Source organism: Marmota monax, unplaced genomic scaffold (genome assembly GCF_021218885.2).
Source record: "Marmota monax isolate L192 unplaced genomic scaffold, Marmota_monax_Labrador192_F-V1.1 WCK01_AAM20220418_F8-fsc00203, whole genome shotgun sequence".
In the NCBI taxonomy this organism is placed as follows: domain Eukaryota; kingdom Metazoa; phylum Chordata; class Mammalia; order Rodentia; family Sciuridae; genus Marmota; species Marmota monax.
Genome location: NW_026694787.1, coordinates 2550686 through 2576477, shown reverse-complemented (window position 1 = coordinate 2576477; position 25792 = coordinate 2550686). Strand labels below are relative to the sequence as shown.

At 44.3% G+C, this 25792-nt stretch overlaps 1 protein-coding gene across 4 annotated transcripts in view; it reads right to left on the bottom strand.

Moving 5' to 3' along the window:
- Positions 1 to 702: 702 nt before the first annotated feature.
- Positions 703 to 25792, bottom strand: part of Phka2 (phosphorylase kinase regulatory subunit alpha 2) — a 70196-nt gene continuing 45106 nt past the window's right edge. For 2 of the 4 annotated variants that reach the window (XM_046425833.2, XM_058573079.1), the window contains 20 exons: positions 24133 to 24267; positions 23321 to 23430; positions 22057 to 22201; positions 21722 to 21800; positions 20143 to 20312; positions 19042 to 19221; positions 15422 to 15510; positions 14255 to 14388; positions 13365 to 13521; positions 12459 to 12538; positions 12197 to 12275; positions 11960 to 12089; positions 11272 to 11373; positions 8649 to 8767; positions 7863 to 7892; positions 6263 to 6316; positions 4171 to 4341; positions 2293 to 2346; positions 1456 to 1656; positions 703 to 911 (listed from right to left, as the gene is read on the bottom strand). In XM_046425833.2, coding sequence (XP_046281789.1) covers positions 741 to 911; positions 1456 to 1656; positions 2293 to 2346; positions 4171 to 4341; positions 6263 to 6316; positions 7863 to 7892; positions 8649 to 8767; positions 11272 to 11373; positions 11960 to 12089; positions 12197 to 12275; positions 12459 to 12538; positions 13365 to 13521; positions 14255 to 14388; positions 15422 to 15510; positions 19042 to 19221; positions 20143 to 20312; positions 21722 to 21800; positions 22057 to 22201; positions 23321 to 23430; positions 24133 to 24267 — 2390 coding nt within the window. In that variant the 3' untranslated portion in view covers positions 703 to 740. The remainder of the gene's footprint in view (positions 912 to 1455; positions 1657 to 2292; positions 2347 to 4170; positions 4342 to 6262; positions 6317 to 7862; positions 7893 to 8648; positions 8768 to 11271; positions 11374 to 11959; positions 12090 to 12196; positions 12276 to 12458; positions 12539 to 13364; positions 13522 to 14254; positions 14389 to 15421; positions 15511 to 19041; positions 19222 to 20142; positions 20313 to 21721; positions 21801 to 22056; positions 22202 to 23320; positions 23431 to 24132; positions 24268 to 25792) is intronic. The other 2 variants (XM_046425831.2, XM_046425834.2) reach the window with 2 other exon arrangements.

Here is a 25792-nt window from a genome sequence, read left to right as displayed (position 1 = left end):
AGAGTCTCACCTTTTTTTCCCCCTAGATTCTGGAAGATGTGGGAGTTTTCATAAGGTAGGAGACACCCCCAATTCATGGGCAGCCAGAATAAAATTCTTGAAGATGTGAGCCAAAATTAACTGGGAGCAATTGTATAAATCTTGGCAACAGAGAATTGTTACATGAAGTCAGCCATGCTAACAGAGCAGCTAAGAAGAAAGCAGGGTACAAGATAGTGAAAATTCTACAGAAAGATAGAATTGTTCTATTTGGTAAACAGTTTGGACCCCAGACAGACTGCATCCTGTTAAGATGTTCCCCTGTCAAGGTCTGCTTGTCTAGCTATTGCTGCTGGAAGGATCTTTCTGTCTTTAAGATGTGTCACTAGCTCATCGAACCTATTTCTGTAACTCTCTGAGAGCCAATTTAAGCTGGCTTCTCAGTTCGCTCTGCACTCAAAAGAGACCAATTTCTAATTCTTTCTTAGAGTCCATGAGACCAGATGCTGTGACAAATGTTCCAGCAAAATGAACCTAGAAAATGATCCCAGGGTGCTCCTTGGGGGAGCACAGGATTCATCAGTTCTATCTGTGGTTTAAACATACATTGGTTTCAGTGCTGCCATCTCCTCCCAGTGAATGTTTCTGATGGGACATGCTTTTGTGACAGCATAGGGGATCTTGGGGGACAGAAGAAAATTCCCAATGAGGCTAGGAGGCAAGTGACAGATTCAGAGGTGATCATGTTTATAGTTGTAGTCTTACTGCATCTGGCAGCCTGAACTGGGCAGCAGTTCCTGCAAGTGAGAAGCCACTGCTTTTGTTAGGTAGGTCATTGTCCCATAAGCCCCACTTGGAGCGCTGTCATAAAAGAAGTGGCAAATTCCTGTGGCTTGGTCTTTCTCCAGGGTATCAGTGGCTCCAATTGATACCTGCAGCAGGAACAGGCAGAGGGAATGTGAGCAGAGTCCACCTCCTCCCCCACCCCACAAGATTCTTCTGCATGTTGGAGGCGGCCAGTGTGGGTGAGGGGTGGTTGCTAGAGGTCCAAGTCCAGGCTTCACTAAAGAAAGCCAGTGCCTCCCAGCAGGTAGGGCCTTCTGCCTCTGCTCTGGGTTGGACTATGTTCTCACAGACCCTAGTTTGCAGCTCTGCACTGACTATGAGAGGGCAGCTTCTTTGCCTAACCTGATTTTGTATACAGGATAAGTGGTTTGCCCAGAGCCACATATGTAGCAAGTGGTGGTGTTTAGACTAAAAGCTACAGACACAGGCCTGTTCAAAGGTTGATTTCCCAAGTGGCCACTGTGCCATTTCCTAACCAAGTGGCCATTTTTTCACCATCTGATGACATTTTCTTTGGCGCATACTCCTTCCTATTGGATATAGAACCTCCAGCTTCAACAGGAAAAATGCTGGCCAACCTGACTATTCGGCTTCAGCTGTGGGGTGAGCAGATGGTCTGGGCACACCTACCTGGTCCTGCAGGAACAGCTGATTGGCCATCTGCACAATCTGATCTACATGGATGATGCCCCCAATGCTGTCCATCTCTGTGTCTGAGAGCAGTGTCAGCACCATGATGGTTTCCACCAGCAGCTGCCGGTACTCGGGCTGGGGCACGCGGTTCAGCACTGATTCCACATGGACAGCAAACTTGATTTCATGTGGAGTCATCTGTCAAAGGGACAGGCAGGTGGCCAGCAATGAGACGGGACAGAAATAGCCCAGTAACCAACACTTCCCTCAGCACCACTGGGACGCAGCTCAAATGCCACCTCCCTTCTGGCCACTGTCTTGATTCTGCAGTGGGAACCTTCTGGAGTAGGAGGCTGAGCACTCTGCTCCAAGAGCCAGTTGGCCTTGTCCTAGACTCCTCTATCTACACACTGGACTGTGACTTGCAGGGCATAGGGACTATTTCTTATTTTTCTTCTCATCATTCCCTGCTTGGGTAGGGCCAAACTAAAACACCCATTTTTAAAATAATGCATGGGGTGGGACAGGGATAAACCTTCTTGCAGCTCAAGAAAAGAGGCCCATGGAGGCCGCATGTAGGTCTAGTATGTGTGAGAGGAAACTTGGCTGGGGTATTCAGGGGTCCTGGGGAAAATATGGAGCTTGATAGTCTAGAAATGCTGTTTCTGAAAGAGACAAAAGGTGACAGGAAAGAAGCTGCACAATTTGAGGGTGAAGTGGCTGAAAAGATCAGACCTACAAATAGCCCGACTACTCAGAACAAGCTTGAGAGGCGTGTGAGCGTTCAGAACCCATAAAAGAAACCCACGGAGGTCTGGGTTCTCCTCCTCATACCTCTTGGGTCGTTGAGGATGGGAGGACATAACCATCAATGGAGAGACCATGGCACTGGAGGAAGAACACAGACATTTCAGTCAGATTCTAGAACATGGTAAAAGTGCTTGAGTGTTCACACACGCACTTGCTTGCACAGCTCTCCCTACCCTGGAAATCTGCACGAGGGCTGGAACACGCCAGACTGTCAGTTATTTTTAGAGCGCTGTTCTCACTGCCCACAGGCTGTGTTTTCGATGGAACAATTCTAGGGAAACCAGCAGGCATCTTTCAGATCCTGCACGAATAATGCCCTTGGGAGCTGTGGCATCCTCCTCCCTGGAGGCTCCATGTTTCACTTGGCAACTGGGCCCTGGTGCCTGCCAGGCCCCCTTTGGTGCCATAATGAAGGGAGATTTTCATGGCTCCTACTGGTGAAGTGATGCTTCTGTGCCTTTACAGGCGTCTATTTTCGAGATTTCTATAAAAAGCACCAATCACAAAAGACTCGAGCACATGCACAGACATGCACATGCACACCATATATATAAATATCAAGCAGGCTCAATACAAAATGCTGCTCTTTCATAATAAAAGCATCTTGGTTTTGTGCCAGTGGAAGTCCGGACGGAAACATGATGCCCCAGGAAGAATGGGGAGATTTTCTAGGAATAGTTTTTCCTAGTCTAATGGCCATTTTCTAACTGCTAGTGTGCCGGCTGTGCCGGCAGCAGCCACCCTGCCTTCACCCCTTCCTGAGGACTCCTGAAGAGGCAGGGGATGGCGCACGAGGGGCATCCACAACTCTGAGGGCTCCCCTTAGTGGGTATCAGAGTCCAGCTGCTTATGGACAGGGTCCGCTCTGAACTCCTCTTACCCAGCTTTGCGCCTGCCCTGAGGAAGACCTCAGACCCATAAAGCACAGAGGCCAAATCTCCACAACTGGCCAAAGGCATTTGCTACAGAAAGAATGCAGACCAAATGGTGCTGTGACTTTGCAGAGGGGGCTAGAGTATGTTCAGCTTGGGATTACTGCATTTTTCACTCCTCTCCTACTGTGAAATGAGCTAGAAAGAAATCATTCAGGGGGAAAAAAAATTTGTCTTGGTTTGGATCAACGCTTTATAACTGAGGCATACCATCTCTCTGTGGGAGAGGCAGGACAAGCTCTGGTGGGGCATGGGGAGCTGCATGAATGTCCTGAGGTCCATGTGGGAGGAGATGGAATGCAGAGAACAAAGGGGCCCATCTGCCCCCTTTGGCCATGCTGCCCCCTCCTTGGCAACAGGCATTCATACAGGCTTCCCGTGTTCAGGTGTGCAGTACAGTCTGGCTGTGTCACCTCTCCTTGGTTTCCAGCCACAACCTCCAATGACTCTTTAACAGATGGGAAACACAACCCTTTGGGATAGCCATAACAGCAGTGGGAAGCTGGCTAAGGAGGTGGGACTTGGGGGTCCCGGTCCTCCAGGGAAGGAAGCAGGAGCAGCTCGGGATGGGTGTGTGTGTTGGGAAGATTGTGCCTTCAGAGCACACAGGACTGCGTGCCACACTGGAAGCTCCTGAACACCCTCAGGACCTAACACAGTGTCCAGCAGACACCAACTAATAGATAGAGGCCAGGGATGCTGCTACACACCCCCACAGTGCATGGGACAGTTCCCAACAGCAAAAAATAACTTGGGCCAGATGACACAGTGCCAAGGTGGAGAAACCCTGCTCTAGACTATGAGCTGCTCAAGGTCAGAGGCTGTGTGTTTGCTTGTTCTGCAGCCATCTGTTACCTGATACCTGGCAGTGCCACTGTGTCCCATAGAGGCAATAGAGCGCTGGCTCATTCCCTGGGAACACTTCTCTCAGTACCAGTGCATGCAGAGTATGGCCCAGTGCCCAGCTCACCTTTTGAAGGATCTTCCACACCTTCTGGTAGAATCCCACCGGGACCCTGTTGATGGCCCCATCTAGCCTTCTTCTGCGTAGCCACTGGCCCTGCCGCTCCCCCCAGCCAATGTGATATCCTCCTGAGTCTGATGATGATGTGCCTGTGGGTGAGGATGGGGTGCTGGACCTCTGTAACACAGAAAGCAAGTAGTCTTCAGAAGTCTTGAGGAATGCCCAGCAGGTGCCCCAGGGAAAAGCTCACTTCCATGAAGGCTGGCTTAGTGAACTAATCAAAATCACTATATGCCACTCACCCAGGGAGGAACAGGGTTCCTTGTCCATTTTGCTCTTTGATGTTGGATTATTCTTTTGCTCTCCAGGTTGGTTACTTGATTCCTCCCAGCCTCCAAGAGGTAGTAGAACACCCAGAGGACCCAAACTCATAGGGCATTGGCTAAGCAGGGATGGTGTGAGTTCTGGGATCAGGCCACTGCGGTGCCAACCCCAACTCAGTAACAGCTAGCTGCAGCACAGGCTCAGGTGAGGCTTCCCTGGCCCTACACTAGTATCGACTGCCACCCTGGTTGCATCTGTACAACAGGGAGCTGCCTGTGGGCATTTGTTGAGTGAAGACATGGAAAAACCCTGAGAGCACGACTGGCTTGTGCTGAGTGCTGAGGAGCAGCTATCCACCTGAGGGCTGCTCCCCTGAGGACACCTCAGGAGAGATGCTGGCTCTCAAAGCAGGTGAGCTTCTCCGGTCTGCAGTCCAGGGAACAAATGCCAAAGTACCCAGTTGAGCAGCATCACTATAGGGCAAGTACCACAGAGAATACCATACCTCCTACAGGAGGGAAGGACCCAGAGACAAAGACAAAAAGTCAAGGCTAGGAATCCCCAGTTAGTGGCAGGGACCTCAGATTTTAGTATCTCTACCCATGCTTTTCAATTCTGCCTGCTACCATTCCTGTTCTTGGCCTTGGCAGGGTCACAGTGGCTCTGAGTTGGGACTGGCCCTGGTGACACAAGGTAGGAGGGTGTCATTTCCTTCTCACTTCCTCCAAAGACTGGATTCCTTCTGGGCTCTGTGAGGGCAGCACTGTTGCAGGGCTGCCCATGACCAAATAGCAGCTCCCAATGGGGCCTGGTGGCCAGAGCTGGAAGAGGGGCTTGCCTGAAGTCATCCGTGTCTCCTTGCTGGAGCAAAACTTGGCCTGCTGTCTTGCCCAGGGTGGGTTCTAGCCCTTCAGCCTCCAGGTCAGGGTAAGGGTAACCTGCATCCTTATACATGCCTTTGTCATGGATTATTTGGCACTTTGATTTTTCAATGCACAACGTTGAATTCAAAGGCTTAAAATAAAATCCCAATATTAAGCACACTAGCAGGACAGGAAGCGGGCTTCTCTCTGTACTAATCTTGACTTCAGCAGATCTTATTTTGAAAAAGACAGGCTGGGTTATTCCATTGGGCTCATTACTGCCATTTAAATAAGGCAACAATTAGCTACAAATAAAAGTAATTACAGCCAAGCTCATCAATGACTCAGCTGATTTTCTCTTAGTTTTGGTAGGTTAAGATTCAGATTTGTCTTTGTGATTAGAACATTTCTTAGGCCCTCACTTGAGCTGGAACCCTACACGGAGCCAGGCCATGTGGCTGTAAAGTGCTGGTCAGCATGTGCTTCCCTGCCTCAGCTCAATACTCAATTAAAAAATATGGAACCAATGCCCTGAAGATTCCAGAAACTCCTGCAAACTGGTGAGGAGAGCTCTCCTCAACCACACCATGCTGAGGAGCTTAAGCAGAGAGAACTGATAGCTCAAGAGGGAAAACAAAGTTTAGTTGAACAACTTCTCAGCCTTTCTAGAAATTCCTCAAAATTAGGAGGAGACTGTAAACCCAGCTCAAATCTTCAGAAGTCAGGGGTAAGGGCTGGGAAGAAGCTCAGTGCTGGAGAGCTTGCCTGGCAATACATGAGGCCCTGGGTTCTATACCCAGCACCGCACACTCATACAAATCAAAACAATTCAGGGATGAGGTAGGAGCAGAGAGAGTCCACTAGAAGATTCAGACAGTATGAACACAGAAGAGGAGGCAACACATGTTTACCGCAGACTTGGAGGAATGCACACTGCTGGATGCGGCCTGGCCCACAGAAAAGAACTACAAAAACAAAAAGAGTCGACTCAGTCATGTGTGAAGACACCAAGTGATGCCAGTAGCACAAGCACACAGGCATGAAAAGTGGCCAGGAAGAAAGGTATGGAGAGGGCTGGCTCAAGAGGTTCTCACTCAGAAGTGCAGGTGATCTAGCCTCAGCACCTTGGCCCAATACTGGGCCCCAGCCCCAGGTCTTTCTTTAAAAAAGCAAACATACCAGATTCTGTTTGCTTGTGCAAGGTGCCTAATCGAGGTGGAATGTTTTCCAAACTCAGTCATGAAATGCTGATGTTTTATGTTGAGTCATGAAAATCTAGAGATCAACAAAATGCCCATAACCACCACTAACAACTGGCATCTAACAGGCATCCCATAGGTATTTGTTAAATGCACACATGTGATCAGGGTGATGACCTTTGGCCATACAAGTATTTCCTCACCTAAAAGTCTAGACGCTACTCTTAGATTACAAGGGTATGGTCTGTGTACCTGGTGTTCTTGCAAAAGTGAATAGAAATTTAAACTGTCATGGCACTGATTAAATTTTGAACAGAGAATGTTTCCTTAATGTAAGGAAATATAAATATAGCCAAATATAAAACTTGTACTAGCTAGTTGAATATAAACACATCAAAGAAGAAAGGTGATCATTCTATCTCTGTAACATGCAAGGACAGAATTACATGAAGGTGACAGGAACCATCCATATTCACCCATGCTTAGGCCAGCAGAGTATGGGTAACCAGAGGAACGGTGCCACCGAGTGGCTGACAAAGGAAGGTGTTTAGAAAGTTGGTTCCTTACTTGGAAGAAGCATAAATTAGAATGAGAGATAAGTATGTTTTACCCCTGGACAACATGTGCAATCTGCATTCACATGTCAACACGTGATTCCTCTATACTCTCCTGGTCCATAGGGACATCAAATCATTAGAAATGTGACTCTGGAAGCCAGGTGTGGTGGTGTGCACCTGTAGTCCCAACTGGTTAGGAGGATGAGGCAGGGGGACTGCTTGAGCCCAGTCTGGGGTCAGCCTGGGCAACACAGTGAGACACATCTCTTAAAAAAAAAGTGACTCCAATTTTCTGGAGGAAGTAGGATGTCACAGGGTGGCATTGAAGAACAGTATCCTTACATTTTTTTTTCCTTCCAGGGTTAAATTCCCCCAGGTCATCTGCAGACAGGAATAGCCCTAGCCTTTCTATTGGTAAGTATACCCAATTTAGCTCCTGCATAGATACCCCTATTTAGTTTCTTCTTTTTGAACAGGAACTTTGAGGCAGAGCCCAGACCATACAAGTATCCTATAAAGCCCAGGAATTTGACAAATGGGTTTTTTTGAAGCCCAGGGCAAGGTCACTTCTCCTGCCTTCAAGTCCCGCTCATTTTCTGTCCCTGGGGGTTGTTGTCTGACTACGCCACTTTGATGGGCAGAATTGCTCCTTCACCTAGTCACACTCTGTATTTACAGCTTCACTTTCCACATTCAAACCAGAAAGGACATGAAAGACACACAGTAAAAGACAAAACAAGGCAAAAATATTTCACCTGTTCATCAGCACTAAATCGCCTTGTCATCTGAAAGTTAAAACATCAGAAAATAAACAAAAACTAAATCAAGAACACCCTAATACTTCTATCACCCTCTGATAATCCAGGGCAGTGATGGTCAACCTCAGGGGGTGATCATTAGTGCCTCACAGACTCAAGCTAGTGGAACATGACTAATGTTTGAAATATAGGAGGAAATCCAAGTACATTTCTCATTGTAGGTCTCTGTCAAAAGGAAAGTCTATTTCCTACCATGGGTCATGGTCAAGTTCTAGCATAGTGCATATCAGGACTAAAAAGATGTTGAATCACAGTCCTGTGAGGATAAGTTCAAAAGGATTTTTATTGTGAATTAAATAAAAGGGGACAAAGAAAAGAGATACCTGGGTAACATAGGTATCATGGTCATTCAATTCTATTTCCAGATCCTTCTATTTCAATAGAAGGACACATTTGATGGAGAAATGATTGTTTCTTTCTGTATGACTCTACTTTTTAAATGGCACAAAACCAAACATGGACAAAAGCATGTTCTAGAACATATACAAAACATCACATTGAGGTGAAGGAACAGGCAGGTACAGGTTGCACAGGGGCAGCTAGGGGTACCTATCTGGGTACAGAGCTTTATTTAGATCCCAAGGCAGAAGGGATCTCACGTCCTCTACAAAAAGCAGGCTGAAGCTTCATGCCCTGGGTTTCTATGACCTTCTGAGGTGAGCCTAGGCAGGAGAACCACTTCTCTTCCCATTCCTGCTGCTGCCACTGCCAGGGTGTTCTTACCTGTTTCATCTCACTCCTCAGTCTGGTAATGCCACTCCTCTCAGTTTTGGTGACTCCAGTATGTCCCACCTCGTGGATGGAGATGGCAGGGCTGGATGTGGTGGAGTGAATAGGGCGTACTAGAGGGAAGACACACACACATGTGGTTCTTTGGGACTATACAGCACCCACCCTGAGGGAAGAAATGTGAATGATGTGCTTCTTTGGGTTTGCGCTCGTCCCTCTCACTTGACTATAAACTCTGCCTGTCCTGGCTAGTGCTGGGCTCTCAGTGCCCAGGGTGGCACAGACTCACCACGAGGGTCTTGCAGGGCTGTATGAAAGTGCAAAAGCTCCTTAATCAGTACACACAAAACAGAGTGGCAGAAAGCCCTTTAGAAACTGAATATGCTTTTTAAAATAATTTTTTACTTTTTCAAAAGGTCACCTTCCTTGTGGAAAACTGAAACCACCCAACTAAGCAAGCCAGAACTAATGTCTTTTGACATTTTAGTTGTTATCCTGACGGTTTTTTTTTTTCCCCTATGGTTGTGTTTTTCCTGTGGTAAATGTTTTTATCATATAAAACAGAATCATCACATATGTATAAACATATGAAATATACATCATATATATTTATATCTGATATGTATATATGTATAGTCCTTGACCTTTCTGTACTTAATATGCACTTAATATGTTATCATGAATGTCTTCCCATGCCATTCCATATTCTATCACCTCACATATAATGATTGCATGACATTTGATTGTTGTAAGGGATTCATCATTACTCACATAGAGGACCCACACTGATCTTGCCAGGCTTTATCCCCAGCCCCATGACCCTCAGAATGCCAGCAGAGCCTGGGGAAAATGACAAAACTACAGGGTTCTCACTGAGGGGCTTGTTACTTGGACACTTGTAGCTGTGGGCCCAGTGATGGAGAGCATGCCAGTCCCTGTCTAGACACTGGATGCAGGTGCCAATGCATGTTGCCCAGGGACAACAGGGATCTGGGGCAGAATTTAGCACTGCAGGGGTACAGGGAGGAGAGCCCACCCCAGCCACAGGGGTACTGAGCCTACTGGAAGACCTTGGGCTGGGAAGGAAACGTGGGAGAGCCAGGCACATGGTGCTGCTAAGGGCCCAGGGGGCAGGGAGACTCTTCTGCCACCCTAGCCCCTCCCTTCCAATCTATTGCACCAGCTGCAAGACTCACACCTATCCCTGGCCCTCCCCCTCCATGGGCCTGGCCTCTGGACTATGCCTTCCTAGCCCCTCACTCCTGAGCCAGATATGCTGTTCTGGGCATTTGTACATGTTTCTCCTTCCCACCCCACTACTCCCCTTTGCAGGCCTGGCTGGAAGGTCACTCCCCACCCAACCCCACAGAAGCTAGGGGAAATGGAGGGCAGTGGAGAGGGAGGAAAACACCAAGGAGACACAATGATTAGCCTGAGGGGGAAGAGGGGCACCAGGCCAGTGGAAAATGGAAGCCAAAAGAAGTCTGGAAAGCTCCAGAAGGGCCTGTATGGGGGTGTTCACTGGAAACAGTTTTCTCAGATATCTCAGGATTTAATCAGAATTTTAAGAATTCTAAGCCAATATAAGCTTCCTAGTTTATAAAAATTGAATAATTACAAATTAAGAAATGATATTATGTTTTAAAAAGATAGCTCGTCTTCTGTCCTTACTTGCAATTAACCATATTTGGGCTTTTAAATGATATCACTCAGTTGGTAGTGTTATAAGCATCTATAGCTTTACTCTAATGACAATTATCTGTGTCAAACCATATACACTATATGATGAGAACACAATATTTATCTTGTACATTTACATTTCAAGGATTGTGCATTAGAAAGAACTGGAAATTAATTTTGGACAAGGGTCTTGAGAGCTCCTCCCTTAGAAAGGAGAAACGCCACCAATATGCATATGATTCCCTTGGTCTGTGGCTGAAACACACTCAGGAAAAATACAAAGTACCCAATGTCCACAGCCCACAGTGTATTTCTTTGGCTTGATGAAATAAATTCACCAATGTGACTGCAAATCATTTAGCTTTTTTATGAGGAGGAGAAATGATAATTGCTTCAATTATAGTTAGAGAGCATTTGAGAACAAGGACTTGGGTGATTATATTTCTTAGCACTGCAAGCAAGGTTCCGGGACAGATAAACTGAGCAAGACTTGACTGAAGGAAATGAACTGGCCTTTAGAGGTTAAAGAGGGTCTTCTTCCTGCCCCATGGAGGATGACGGGACCTAGCTGAGAACACTTCTACTCAAACCAAAGGCCACTTCAGGCAATTTGAAAGAACAACTCTTTCAGCCCGACACGTGGGGTCATTCCCTAACCCCCACAAGTGATGACAGCTGGTGCTTATGGCCACAGGAGACATAGGATGCAGAGGCATGACACTGTGTGCATGTGCCACTGAAACCTGTGGAAGAAATGCTGTCCCAGCAAACCTGCGAGGGTGTCCTGAAGCCTTAAAAGCAGGAACCTTGAGCCTAGGCCTCTGTCCATCCCATTAAACAGGAACAGTACAATCACATGTCCGAGTCTCAAGTATAGGGGTTGACTTGCATGGCAAGGAAGCAGCTCCCTGTAGAGATACCCAGAGCAATTACTTACCACTTCTTTCCACACCAAACTCTTTTCCGCTTAGAATATGGTGTAGGAGATTTTTCATATCAAAAGGGCTGAGGTTCATCAAACTCTCAGAAGCTTCTTCTCCTACAAACAAACATCTTGTAAGTTTCCCAGACCCAGGACTGGTGGCAGGTGAAGGCACAGTCATAGTACAGACGTAGTGGACCTGGGTGGGAGGGAGTGACAAAGGATGTAGTGGCAGGTCTCCTGGTCAGGATCACCTCACTGGCACTGCAGGGCTGAAAGGCACTGGTCCCTGGGGATTCTAAATGCTGTTATTTAAATTGGTACCATATTTGCTTAATTCCTAGACACATATTTTTTCTCACATTTCCCTGATCCCTGATGCTGGGATGTGTCTTGTGATTGCTATTTATTTTCAATTGGAAGGATTCTTCCCAGTGAAGTTGTTACTAAATGGAGGATGACATCTCATAGCAAGAATAGCAGGAAGGAGCTTAGCTATTAGGTACAGAAATGGTAAATATCACTAGTGCCTCCTTGTCCTATTTTAGGAACTCCAGTACCCTGCGCCTATGTGGTCTGACAGGCTGATGGCATTGGAAGCCAACAGGAATATTTGAGCAGGGGTCCCCTCAGAGCAAGGCCTCAAGGCCAGGTGCCGGGGGGAGCTGGGCAGATAGGAGCTTCAGAAGCCACTGCCTCTCACCTGAGCAGTTCAGGCTCCTTGCCAGCTCTGTGGCCATCACCTGAATGATCAGCCCAATCCGGAGTCGAAGCATCTCCACAAAGAGGCTAGGCTGGGCCCTGACGTACATAGCGAGGTAAACCACAATCTCCTGGCAAAGACACACATGGGGGCAGGGTTTCAGAGACCCAGTGGGTGACCAAGGGGCCCCCTGGCACTCTGAGGAAGGCTGTCACCCCTCCCGTGCCAGCCCCGGACCTGTGTGAGGACCGCGATGCTGATGTCCTGCCCGCTGGCCTCGTAGATGAGTTTTGTGAGCTCCTCTGGAGGAAGAGGCCTAGGAAGGAGCAGGCCACAAATATAATGAGGTGCCTGGGATTAGGGCCTCCTTGCCCTTCATGAAAGATACCTGTTTTCTGTGCAAGTGCCCATGTGACAGAGGGACTCCTGAATAGTACAAAGCCCTGCTGTTTTCCCATTGTTCTCCCACAAACCTGAGGTCTCTGGGCTGTGGACTTACGCCGAGATAGTCTTCTCCCGTGGTTCAGGCGGTAACCCCACAGTGAGCTGCTTCTGGTGGGACAGCAGGTCTGCACAGGCCTAAACATGTATTTGGGAGAAAGGGTGAGAGAGGAAAAAGGGAAAGGGGTTGGGGTGGGAGAGAGATTAGGCAAAGCCAACTGGGTCATTGCCAGTAAAGTCATAAACTTACCTTCACAATCATTATGATCCACATTGCCCTTTGTTTGAAAAATTCATACACAGATCCCAGACTAAGCAACCTAGGCAGGGCTAGGTCTCTGCATCTCCCAGGTATGGCCCCAGGCCTGGCTCTGCAAGGCCCATCAATAGGTATTTAATGCCCATCTACTATAGCAGATCCCTTAGGCTCCCTGATACTTGACAAGGCAGGATGAGTCCTTAAGTAGTGATGGTAAGAGAGAATGGCCACATTGTATTCCCAAATTACCAGTTTCTCCATTTCTCACATATAATAAATACCACCACCTTGCCCGAATACTGAGCTTCAGTGTTGTAGGAAGTGGTTCTGGATTTGGCAGGGGCTCAGGGTAATAAATGTTAATGATCACTGTACTGTGGATGTGCACAAATAAGAGAGCTATGTTTCTGAGGTTGTGTTGCCACAGAGTATCTTCATTTGATTTCCTGGCAAGCCTTTTTCTGTGGTTAAGAATGAACCAAACTAATCAACTTGGAATTTCTTCCCTCTGCTTGCTTTCCCAGAGCAGTGGGAGGTCAGGAGAGAAAGGCTTGCCCCAGTTCTGGATTAGGTCTCCATTTTCCTTTACAGTTAAGAGGCACTTGCCTCGAGAGTTTCTGTAACTCCAAGATTGGAAGAGGAAGAGGAAGAAGACAAAGGGCAAGAGGGGATGAAGGACAACCCAGCAGGCATGATTGCTCTGACCTCAGCAAGGACCTCCACCTTCTTCCTGAGCAGGCCTGAGATGTAGCGAATCAAACCCCACTCTTGGTTCAGGCCGGCTTTCCCATAGAGCTCACTGAGAAGATTGTGAACAGTGACCCCATGCTGTCCTGAGAGATTGGTGTCCCAGTTGGGACCCCTGTCAAGAGATAGAAAAATGCAGAGATATTGGGCCAGAATGTTTAGACTGCAAGAGGAATGAATGTCAAGGGCTCTGGTACTCCTAGTGCCTCAGCCTCATTGAGAGGGCTCCATACTACCAAAGCATCCCTATGTCCTTTGAAACAGAAGATTAATATAAGGACATTGTAGGATCCTGGCCTCATTCAGCCTTCTTGTTCTGGGAGGTAAGCATCAGTAGGCAAAGAAGGGGATGGAAGACTTATTCATGGTGATCTTGGGTAACTGGAGTGAATATGATCATGACCCGGGTTGCTGCAGGCTGAGAGACTAGGAAAATGAATTAATTAAGGAGAACTGAGAAGGCTCAACCTAGTGAAACCATAAATCTACTGCTGTGGCCTGAATGTCTGTATGCCCCCTAAATTTCTGATAAAATGCTAAACCCCTCAGGATGATGATATTTTGGGGTGGAGCCTTTGAGAGGTGATTAGATCATGAGAACAGAGCCCTCATGATTGAGATTAGTGTCCTTATAGAAGAGGCCCAGAGAGCTAACACATCCCTTCTACCATTGAGGACACAGGTAAAAGGTGCCATCCACAAGAAAGCTGGCTCTCACCAGACATTGAATCTACTGGTACCTTGGTCTTGGATTTCCAGTCTCCAGAACTATGAGAAATGCATTTCTGTTGTTTATAATGCCAATTTGTATTGTATTATAGCAGCCCAAACAGACTAAGACAACTTACTTTATTACATAAAGGATGTACAGGATGTCTGCTTGGTCCTGCAGATTTGAACAATCTTTCAGCTGTTCAACTAGCTTCTCACAGTCCACATCACCATGGTCATCTCTGGGCCACTGGAAGTCATTTTCAGGAGCCTGGCCGTATAAAAGTAAAAAAGTAGGAGAGGGGTTGAGTGTAGGAACTTTCAGATGATCAAGAAGTAAAACACCAACTTGGTCTTTGAACTCTGGCACTGTGCTGGACCTATTTTTTAGTGAATATTTTACACCTTTTTATTTATAGGCTTTTACTATTTTTGATCAGTGGATCACCATGTTGACAAATGTTTGCAAGAAATAGGAACAGGTTAAAATATGTGTAATTTTTATTTATGCCAAGTTCAAAAACAGGGAAAACTAATCTCTGCTGTTAGGAATTATAATGGAAATTATGTTTGGACTATAGGGGGAGGAAATGACTGAGAGGGAACCAGAGGTGGCCATTTGTATATTGGCTCAGTGACAATTCATTTTAGTCTATACTTAAGCTGTATGTACCTTTCTGTCCATATATTATACTTTGATAAAATGGTTTTTTAAAAGCAAAATAAACACAAAATGCATGTTTTAAATAATGTAAAACTGAACTTAGGTTAAAATTTCTCCAACAGGCACTGGATATTTTGATTCATGTGAGATATAATCAAGGGGAGACTTCATAATAAAATAACAAATTATGGGAAGCAACAAGGAACAGCCTGAGATTTTTATGCTCCTAAGAACTCTCTTCCTGGTTTTCACTACATTAAGAACATGAGTAACAGAGCACTGTAGCTTGTTCTGCACGTCATCTGCCTTGGCTGGCTGACAGGACAGGCCAAGGGGACAGATAGTTCACTTCTGCCAGCACCACCTGGGTTTTATGGGTCAGCAAAAAGGTAGTGACCTTTCCTATAGGCAAAATATAAAGGTTTGCATCAAATTTGGTATATGTGATGATGCCCATCATATTCCAGACAGCTAAGGGATTGGATTCACATCAAAACTTGGAGCTTCTAAATGGAAAAGTTCTGGATATCAAGAAATACAGTCTTTCTTTTGAGTTCCAACATTTAAGAAAGTTGTTGGGACTAACCCAGCATTATAAAGCATTATGCCTTTTAATTTTTAACTATTCCAAATACTTTACCTTTTTTAGGAGTGGCTGAGGAGAATCAACAAGATTCAATGACTTACGGTGCACACTTAGAACTTTAGTTGGCAAAGTCATGGGAACGACTGGAAAACAAAATAACAGAGAGTGCTTCTGAAGAGGAACAACGAAGTACTCTTTTGAGAGGTGTGGTGGCTACTCCTCATTAAATACAATCCAACTGAGGAATGACTACTTAGTTTAGCCAATTTCAATGAGAATTTATCATGTAGCCACTTCATGTGCTAAATTTGGGAATGAGAAATAAGCAGGAAATGACTTTTTGCTTTGAGAGAATTTCACTTTTCCCTCCTAGAACTCAGGGGAAATTACTCAACATCTTAGGACTGGAACGAGACTTAGAGAGATTGAGTCAGACCTCTCCCCACCCCATGAGAAAACTGAGACCCAGAGAGGGTAGACTATTTATTTTTCCAAGGTTACAAGGGTTCCATAATCCAGGTGTCTCTGCTTCCTGTTCGGTATGCATTTCATTCTACCACTGCTGGGTGTTAGGTCTTATGTTTTAACCATCTTTGAATATTATTATCTGTATTCATTCATTAATCCATCTCTGTCTTCTAGGCTATTGTATTGTCTCAGGAGACTAGGAAGTTTCCAAGATAAAAACTGATGCATATTTAAAAGTCATTTATAGCTGGGCATGGTGGCGCATGCCTATAATCCCAGCAATTCAGGAGGCTGAGGCAGGAGGATCCACAAGTCCAAGGCCAGCCTCAGCAACTTACTGAGGCCCTTAGCAACTCAGCATGACCCTGTCTCAAAATAAAAAATAAAAAGGGCTGGGATGTGGCTTGGTGGTTAAGTACTCCTGGGTTCAGTCCCTGCTACCAAAAAAAAAAAAAAAGGTATTATAAGTGCCCAGGTTACACTAGTGAGTCAAATCAAATATTGGAATTTTACTTTGTCCCAAATCTCCACTCAGAATGTGGAAAATAATTTCTTTTTTAAAAGATCAATCCTCAAGAATAGGGGGGAAAAAAGAGAAAGGTAGTAGTGACAAGATTTTGGAAGTGGAAAAACCAATGGATGAAAGATAACCGATTTAGTAGATACAAAGCAACCAAAGCCCAAGTCTACAGAAGGGAAATACAAGAACCAGTGAGATTTACATCAAAGAATCTCCAGAAGTCTTAGGAACTTGCTGCACTGTGTGCCTCTGAAACTGGGGATTCAAAGGGGGTGATCAAAATAAGGAAGACTGGAGAAAAGCTATGTGGGAAGCAGTGAGCTCCCTAGATGCCCTCCTCAACTCACACAGTGTGGGGACCGCCTTGCTCACTCTGACAGGAGACTAGAGGGTTTCTCTGAATGGAGTAAAAGAGGGAGGGTGACTAGGTTCGGGGCTGACCAGTACATATAAAGGCCTGAGTGCATTCCTTATAGAGACTAAGTAGCTGTAGAGATCAGGCAAAAAGACCCTACCTTTCAAGTAGGTGCTGTAGAACATCTCTGGGAAATCTGACAAGTCTACAGCCATGGAGCCCTGAGGCACAAGTCCTACCCACATTCTTGGAGGAAGGATTCTAATGTGTAAAGACAGAGACTTAAACAAAGAGGAAAAGGTGACTGGGGGAAAAGGAAACCATTCAGGGAGAACAAAATGTAAGCCCAAACAAAAACAAAACATGCCCCCCCATTAATGTTCTTAGAATAATAAGAAATTATATGGCTTGCATGAAACAAGAACAGATGAAATTTGGGAACTAAGATTTAAAACACAAAAGCAATTACACTCAGAACAGACAGAAATATGGAAAAAAGAAGAGCAATGATAAAGACTTCTCTAGGAAGTCAATACTAGAATCAAAGAAATACTAGAAAGTGAGAACAAGGAAAATATAAGAAAGGAAATGATTCAAGAAAGTTTTCAGAAAAACTACATGATTGAAAACTATAACTTTCCAGACTGGAAAGGCCTGCTAAGTTTGACCCAACACAATGGATGAAAATATGCTGATCACAACACATCACTAAAATTTCAGAACTGGGAAGCAGGAAAGATCCTAAAAACTTTAAAGAAAAAACCAGTTTAGGGCTGGGGCTGGGGCTCAGCAGTAGAGCACTTGCCTGGCATGTGTGAGGCACAGGATTTGATTCTTAGCATCATGTATAAATAAATAAAGGTCTATCAATGACTAAAAAAAAAAAAAAAAAAAAGAAAAGAAAAAAAAAGAAAAAGAAAAAACCAGTTTATACTGGAAGGATCAAAAATCAGAATGGGTTTAGTTTTCTCAATAGCAACACTGGTAGCAAAGATAATGAAGTGATGCTTTAAAAATTCTGAAGAAAAATGTATTTTCAATCTAGATTTCTACCCAGCCAAACTCTCAAATGGATATAGAATTTTTTAGATATTTTCAGACCTGCAAGTTCTCAACAATGTAACCCACCATGTGCTATTTCTCAGGAAATGACTGGTTGTCCTCACTAGAATGAGAGAGTGAACTAAAAAAAGGGAAGAGTTGAGAAACAGAAAACACTAGCCAACCCAGGAGACAAGTCAAGGAACCCTCCAGGATGATGGTGAAGGAAGATCCCGGAATAAAAATGACATCCCAGACATGGTGGGCAACCAAGTCAGAAAGGAATTTCAGAAATAAACAAGTTGAGGGCTGTCATTACCATGCCCTCTTTCATTGTACTAATTTTTTTCAATCTAGTGAAACTATTCCAGAATGTGTTCCACCAAAATAACAATAACAACAACAACAACAACAACAAAAAAGCCACCACCAACAACAACAAATCAGGAAAGGGGAACACACAGGGAATACACCAGATTCAGGAAACAAGGAGTACAACTAATGGTATGAGCCCAAGGAAATTTCCAGGATGATAAGGATACAACAGGCTTAGAGTGCTCTTGGCCAGAAAGGAGGAGACTCACAGACTGTAAGTAGTGGAATCAAGAGATTCACTGATATGATTACCTTGTGGAAATTGGTATTGTGAGGCCACTGAAGATAGAGAAAGAAATCAAAACAAATAAAAAAACAATTATTAACTTAAAAAAAAACCAAAAGTAAAAAATGGTAATATAATCACAATATACTATAATGACCAGTTGGGAATAATATTTACATACATATAAGAGTAAATACTGATGTAACTAAACTTTCATACAGCTCCCTTGGTAGGTTAAGGGAAGGGAGTACAAGAGTGGTGAGTTAAGCCAGCTAAATCCTTACCCATGTAACAGAAAGTCAATAGGTGCCAAGCTTTGATATGTATACATATGTATACATATTATTTTAGAGATATGGAGATATATAAATGCCAGAAGAAACAGCTAAAAATGGTTAAAAAGTTAAAAATGGTCGTTTCCAAGTAGACGATGAGGGAAGCATTTTGTTGTCTTTTAGGATTCTTTTAAATTATGTTCATACATTACTTTGATAAAAGAAGGTATTTTAATAGGTAGAAAAGAGTTCAATATTTGGGGTAAAAATGGGAGTTCATAACCCACTTGAGTCAAATGTATGAAAGATGATATGTCATGAGCTTTGTAATGTTTTGAACAACCAATAAAAAATAAAATAAAAAAAATAAAAATAATGTTTTACACCATAAAAAAAAAGAGTTCAATAACATACATGGAATTTCCAAACCCTTTGCTTTGGCCATCACAGAAAGTATGTCCCGAGTGGAGTGGATGGCACTGAACACATGGAGGTCTTCTGTCTTTTTACAGAGAGGGGGTAGGTAGCACCTCAAGGATGTGCTTTGCAGAAGGTGGTTCATATACTGGTCGAGTTCATCTTGGCTTTCTATAACTGGACAAGCAAGAAAAAGAGCCAATGAATACAAGCTACAGAAATATCCCAAATGCCTAATAGTGACTATGTGTAGTGGGCAGTGCCAAGTAAGTTAGTGAAAGGAGACATTTAGATATAGATATTGACACCTTTACCCACCCCATGAGGTAAAAAGATAGAATGTATGTGTGTATAAATTTATTGTTTAGAAAAACTTCTTCCTGGGGAAACAAAACACAGGTCAAGATAATTGTTTACATGACATCATCCTAAGATGAGCTGCATAGTACCTGAAGGACAGCAGCTGACATCAGTCATTTTGTTTTAATTTGTTAAGAGCTAATAAACCTTGTGGAATTCTCTGCTCCAATTCCAACTACTATCAAAAAGCAAAAGCCAGGTCACTTTGACCCAACTATTTGTTCAGATTGAGAAAGGTTATATACATGAGGTTTCCTTCCTCATATCTAAATGAACCCAGATGGTTCTACCATTCCTTTGACAATTCAAGCAATGTGTTTCTGTCTTCAGAATATATTTTGTGAGGACTGAGGGTGCAGCTCAGTGATAGAGCGCTGGCCTAACTGGCCCTTGGTCATCCAGGGTTAGATCTTAGTTTAAAAAGCTGTCAAAAACAGTTCAAGGAGTAAGTTGAAGCAAACAGTGCAAATGAACTCAAGGTGCCTAAGCTTCAGTAGGCAAGTGAGCTATATCCAAACACACACACACACACACACACACACACACACAATGAAAAGTCCTCATACTTGAAACTCTTCGTCCCTCTGGGTTTAAAAAAGCCCCACTTTCAAAGGCATCATTTTTAGTTTAGATTTATATTTTAATTTTTTGTAGTTTAGGGTTTTAGGGCAATTTTATCAGAGTACGAAGGTCTAAATAAATTCAAGGAAGCACCCGCAAAAGCATTCCACATGATACCTTGATTGCAGGTGTCTTCCCCATATCCTCCCAGATCTGAGTCACTATCAGGGCTGAAGCTCCCTTCACTGGCATCATCAAACAACTTCTCATCGCAGTCTGGATCCAGGAAAGTCAGATACGTGTAGAATGATGTGGTGAGGAATTCCGACAGGTTCCCTAATTTTACTCTGCCAAAAAGACACTATGTTAAGGGACATCAATGGAGTGTGGACAAACTTCCACTATGAATCACTGGGGGACTTTTCAATAACCAGGTGGTGCTTCTGCCAGAATCAATAAATTTATCACTCAGCAGATCACCCTAAGTAGTCAGCCAAGAAATTACAACAAAAATTCAATAGCAAGTATGAAGTGAAAGCATGTAACATATTAAAAGTCAAAATAATCATGCCGATTTCTTATTCCAACCCAACACAAATATCAACCAAAACTTATTTTACAAAATAAATTGAGCAAACACTTTGAACCAGAATCAACATGTGGTGTTTTCCCCCCCCTAAAATGACTGGGCCAGAAGTAATCATTCTCCTGGTGCACTTGTCCTTACCATGAAATGTGGTTACACAGGCATAGGAGGGGTACTTCCCTCTGAGCTACCATTGATGGAAGAAGCATGTCTTAGAGTCAAAGTTCTCTCTAGAAGGAATCTGATGAACCCACTATCCCCAAACTGGAGCAGATGTCCTGAGTGGCCCATTGGGCTGAAAAAAGTTCCACTGGAGACTGGGAGCCAGGATTGGCAGCCTGGGATCCCCACAGAGGCAGCAGCCCCCAAGTTCTGAAGGTCAGTCCCTAGATGCTGGGAGTGCATGGGATTTCCACCCTACAAAAACATTCTTAAAATGTCAGACCAGAAATGAAAACAAGATACTTCCCTCTGAGCTACCAGCATCAGATTAGGACTTAGCTTCAATAGTACTGTTCAAGGAGTAAGTTGGAACATGCAACATAACTGAATTCACAGGTGCTTGGGCTTCCAAGGGCAAATGGGCTGCAGATAGCCTCAGGGAAAAAAAAGTCTACCCTTGCCTGAACAAAAAATTTTGCCCTGGAAAGTCAAGGGCCTACTTCTAACGATTATTTTGTTTTGCCCTGGCAGACAGGGTGTCACTAAGTTGCTTAGGGCCTGGCTAAGTTGCTGAAGATGGCCTCAAACTTGTAATCCTCCTGCCTCAGCCTCCTGAGCTACTAGGAATTATAGGTATGCACCACCACACCCAGCTTCTATGAATTATTCTTAAGGTGACAGTATACTACTGTCAAACATTTATATGGCACTTGATGAGCCCTAGGCACTTGGTGTTTTCTTCCATGATTTTTAACAGAAACACAGTACTCCATAAAGGTATTCTAGGAAGGACATCACTTTAGAGAGATTGATGTGCCCACCTCTCTATGCCCAAGGCTACCTAGTGCCTGCAAAAGTTTGACAACCAAATGCTGTTTCAGGAGGAGGTAAATTTTAAATCCTTGGTTTTTTTTTTAAACTTTAAATACCATGTTTCTAGGTTCAGCAATTGAAATGAAAATTGATATGAAAAAGGGGAGAAGGGCAGCAAAAGATTTAAGAAATTACCTAGCTCCTCCAAAATATCCATCCTCTAGTTTTCTAATTGTAGAAAGAACTGCAGAATGAATGTCTGAGCCATCATTTGCTGAAGGAAAAAAAAAAGTGATGATGAGTTTACTTAATCTGGGAATACATTTTTTTCCAGCTTTACACTGAAATGTTTTCATCAGCACAATCTAATTAAATTCCTTATGGCACAGAAGACTCCTGAGATAAGAAGCCAAGCTGCTAAGGAGTCCCTTCAATACTCAGCTCTGTCCATAGGATCTATTCTAAACACTTGGAAAAGGACCCAACCACCCATGGGGCATGACCCAGCCAGATGGAATTCAGGAAATTACTGAGCATGGTGTGTGTGACGGGGAAGGTGAGTGTGGGTCTGCCTGTCATCCGCCAGCAGGTGCACAGGTAGGCCAGCTCGATCCTCAGCATCTCCACCATCATCTCGTTGTCCAGGGCCAGGTAGAAGTGATGCTGGTCGGTGAACTGAAAGTCAGAACAGGTCAAATAAATAGCCACCCTTCGTTTATCTCCACACAACACCAGCTGTCTCTCAGGGCAGCACTAATCCTGGAGTTTTGTTGCCAGGGAAGATGCTCAGTGGTGTCCTTAATGCACCCATCATGGGGCCACTCCCCTTGAGATCACACAAATCATCTTGTCATCAGCCCAGAAGCTGTGGTTAAAATAGCACAGAAGGCAAGGGTGCACTGCTAGATTTGTTTTCAGCTCCTCCAATGGAGGACTTAAGTGCTTTGCCCAACACCAATGTCTCTGAAAGCAAACCAATAACTCCTTAATTCCTACTCCTTCCAGGGCTACTCAGTTTGGAGATGCTTTCCAAGTGAGGCCTTGAGAGGAGGTGAGATGTGGAGACACTGTTCACCTGATTGATGCCTGGTTAATGCCAACTCAAAGCACTGCTGCCTGATGTCGATGAAAATCAAATTGTTCTCCTGACCTCTGGACTAGTGCATGCTCAGCTCTGGACTGAAATTTGGTGCTAAGGGAAAAAAATTCACAAGGTTTAATTGATCAGCATGGGCTCAGATGAAAAATAGCAGCTTGGGGCTACTGATCCAAGACACCACAGTCAATCCTGTATCCAAGTAAGCTGGGGCCATGCTGTGCCCCATGCTGACAAAGCAACCCTATCATTCATCTTTATAGCTGTTCAAAAAGTTTGGTTTAGTGCTTCCACAGGGCTAGTTTTCTTTGGAAACAAAAACACTGAAGATAAGTTCCATAATCAGTATATCCTGTAGCCCAATAAGGGGGCTAGGGTCTGGAAATCCAACTGACAAGGGTTAAGGACTATTAAGATTAGAAGCACAAGGGTTGCAAGTCAAGTGACATGTCACTAGCAAATTTGTAAAGCAGTGTGACTTTCACTAATATTGATGACTGGGAGTAATGACACATGCAATTTGATTCAATCAACATTTATGAACACATGTACAAGGTACTAGGTATCACTTCATATGTCTCCATCTGAACTTATGCATGCAGAATTCTGCCATGTCTGTTGAAGAAAAGCTTACCAGACAGAAAAAAGGACTTAATAAAAGGATGCTGGTGGGTTTGCCACTGGCCTACTCTTCTCACCTGGGGTGTAAAAGTAAAGATTTGGTTCCTAATCACATAGAGTTTAGAAGTTCCAAGAACACCAATGTGCCGATATGGTCGCCCACTCAGCTTCATATTCTTATTTCGTCCTATTTGTAAAATAAAAGAAACACTAGAGTTAGAGGAAATATAGTAACAAGTAAGTAATCTAGTGATTCAGGGTAAGGCTGGGCTTATTTTTATGTTAGATAACCCACTTTTTTTTTCCTTCAGTGCTGGAGATGGAACCCAGGGCCTCATGCAAGCTAGGCAAGTGCTCTACCACTGAGCTACATCTCCAGCTTGTACTGTTGTCCTTTAAAAAATGTGACAAAGTTGAATATATACACAAATTCTACCCGCTTCTATTCATGCATGTATATGAACAGCACCAGTTCAAATGTGGACAAAATGAACTTATTGAAAGAACTTTATTAATGCTGACTTTTATTTAGTATTCAGCCATAAAACTAAACAAAGTCAAGTTCTAGAAAACTAAAGAGAACCTGCTTCCATTTTAATGGGTAAATGAGCATTTTCTAATACTACAGATAAAAATTAGAAGTATTGTCAAGACACAAATGACTCTTCCTGTTGTGAATTTTCCAAGGTGGCTCCTTATTATACACTAGATCTGCCAAATGGTCAAGCCAGCCTACAGCAGTACCCACTGAGCAGGCTGGGGAGCAGGTACTTGTTTGTGCATTCTCCTTTACATCACGGTGCAATCACCTGCTTAGTGTTTTGCCCAACTCTTCAGACCACAAACGTAGAACTGAGGTACTCCCTTGGCAAATGAGCCCCCAACCTACCAAGCTTGGCATATATGTGACTGAGAATCCGGCCTGGCTGGACTCGAATTGGATGAATGTCAGCAACACTCTGGACGTTTACCCCATGTTTCCTCAACAGCTCCTTAATGTGACTGTTTTCTGCCAAAACAGTGACTGTGAACAAGAACATAGAATCAGCATCAGATTGTGCCTCATGTCTCTGCACTCTAACATGCTATTTATTGTCCTTTCTTCTGCCTGAGAGGCACATTGGCATGCTCTCCACACGTTATTTGGTCTTGGAAATGGTGGCATTGGTCCTGCCACTCTTCTTGGTCCTCTGTCCTTGCTACCCCTCAACACCCATGATACATATTTGTTAAGTGCCTTAATGTGCACTTCTAGAAACTGTCTTCAATAGGCCCTATGCCAAATTACCCCATCTCAAATAATGATTTGCCTCCCCTGGATCTGCATTTATTGTAAACCTGTTTTGTCCCTTTTACATTGGGTCAGGAGTGAACACAGCTCCCTCAGGGGATACCAAGAGAAGCCTGTACCCTGCTCCTTAGAGCAGGGAAAAGAAGAACATTGTGATGTCTACTTTCAGGGGACACTGAGGGGGAGGGGGAGACTTCCTTCCCTCCAAAGAAAAAAAATGGACCTGCTAATGGGGATGCTGTGGAAATAGTGCACCTTGGCCTACCTGGAACCATAGCATAGGACCCTACAGGTGGGAAGAGCCCTTTAGAGCTAGCCTAGACCTCATCTCCAATGGGTGAGGCTGGGACCCATACTCCTGCAGGCCCGGGGCTCTGAGTGTCTGGGATCTGGGGGCTGTGAGGGTGGGAGACCTTCACTTGAGGCCACATTAGTACAGCATGTACAGCCCAGGGATCAGCTGGGCTGTACATGCTGTACTAATATTGATGACCTTTTATAAGAAAGGGCAGTGCTTTGGCAAAGATAAGGAGTCTGGATAGGGGACTGCAGAAGGGGGAGTACAGACACAAAGAGATGGCTGGTACTTTGTCCAGCTGCACAGAGCTTTCTGGGAACTTGGAACAGAGTGATAAGGCCAGAAAATGAAGGCTCAGCTACTATTAATGTGGCCCCAAGTTCCACCACTATCCCCATGGGCTGGGGGTAGGGGGCTGAACATACAATACATATAAATGCCACTGAGAGCTGACTAGCACCTCCTTAAATTTACATAGCACTTGGTGCTTTTAAAAGTATTTTAACACTCATTATCTCATCTGATCTTCATAACATGCCACTGAAAGAAGCCTTGCATGATTACCTGGCCAGTTGCAGCTGATTCAGGACTGGAACCTAATCCCTCAGGTCCTAGCAAGTGAGGCTGGAGGGCTTCCTTTGACATCTTTCTCTTCTGAAGCTTTCAGTAACTTGCAGAAATCCACATTTTATTCAAAGCCACATAGTGGCCACTCTATAGAGTGACTCTTTTAGAGCAGTGGTTTGGACTAAGACCTGGGAGCCTCATGATCCAATGCAGTCATATGTGGATAAGTTTCTAAAACTATATTTTCCTTCCGCCATGCCAAATACTTTAATAATTTTCACTCTGTTCTATTACATTAAAAAAAATGTGGGCCAGGACCCATCAATGTGTCCTGGCCTGCAGTTGGAAGAGCAATCTTGTAGATTTAAGGCACTAATTAGCAGAATGTGCTCT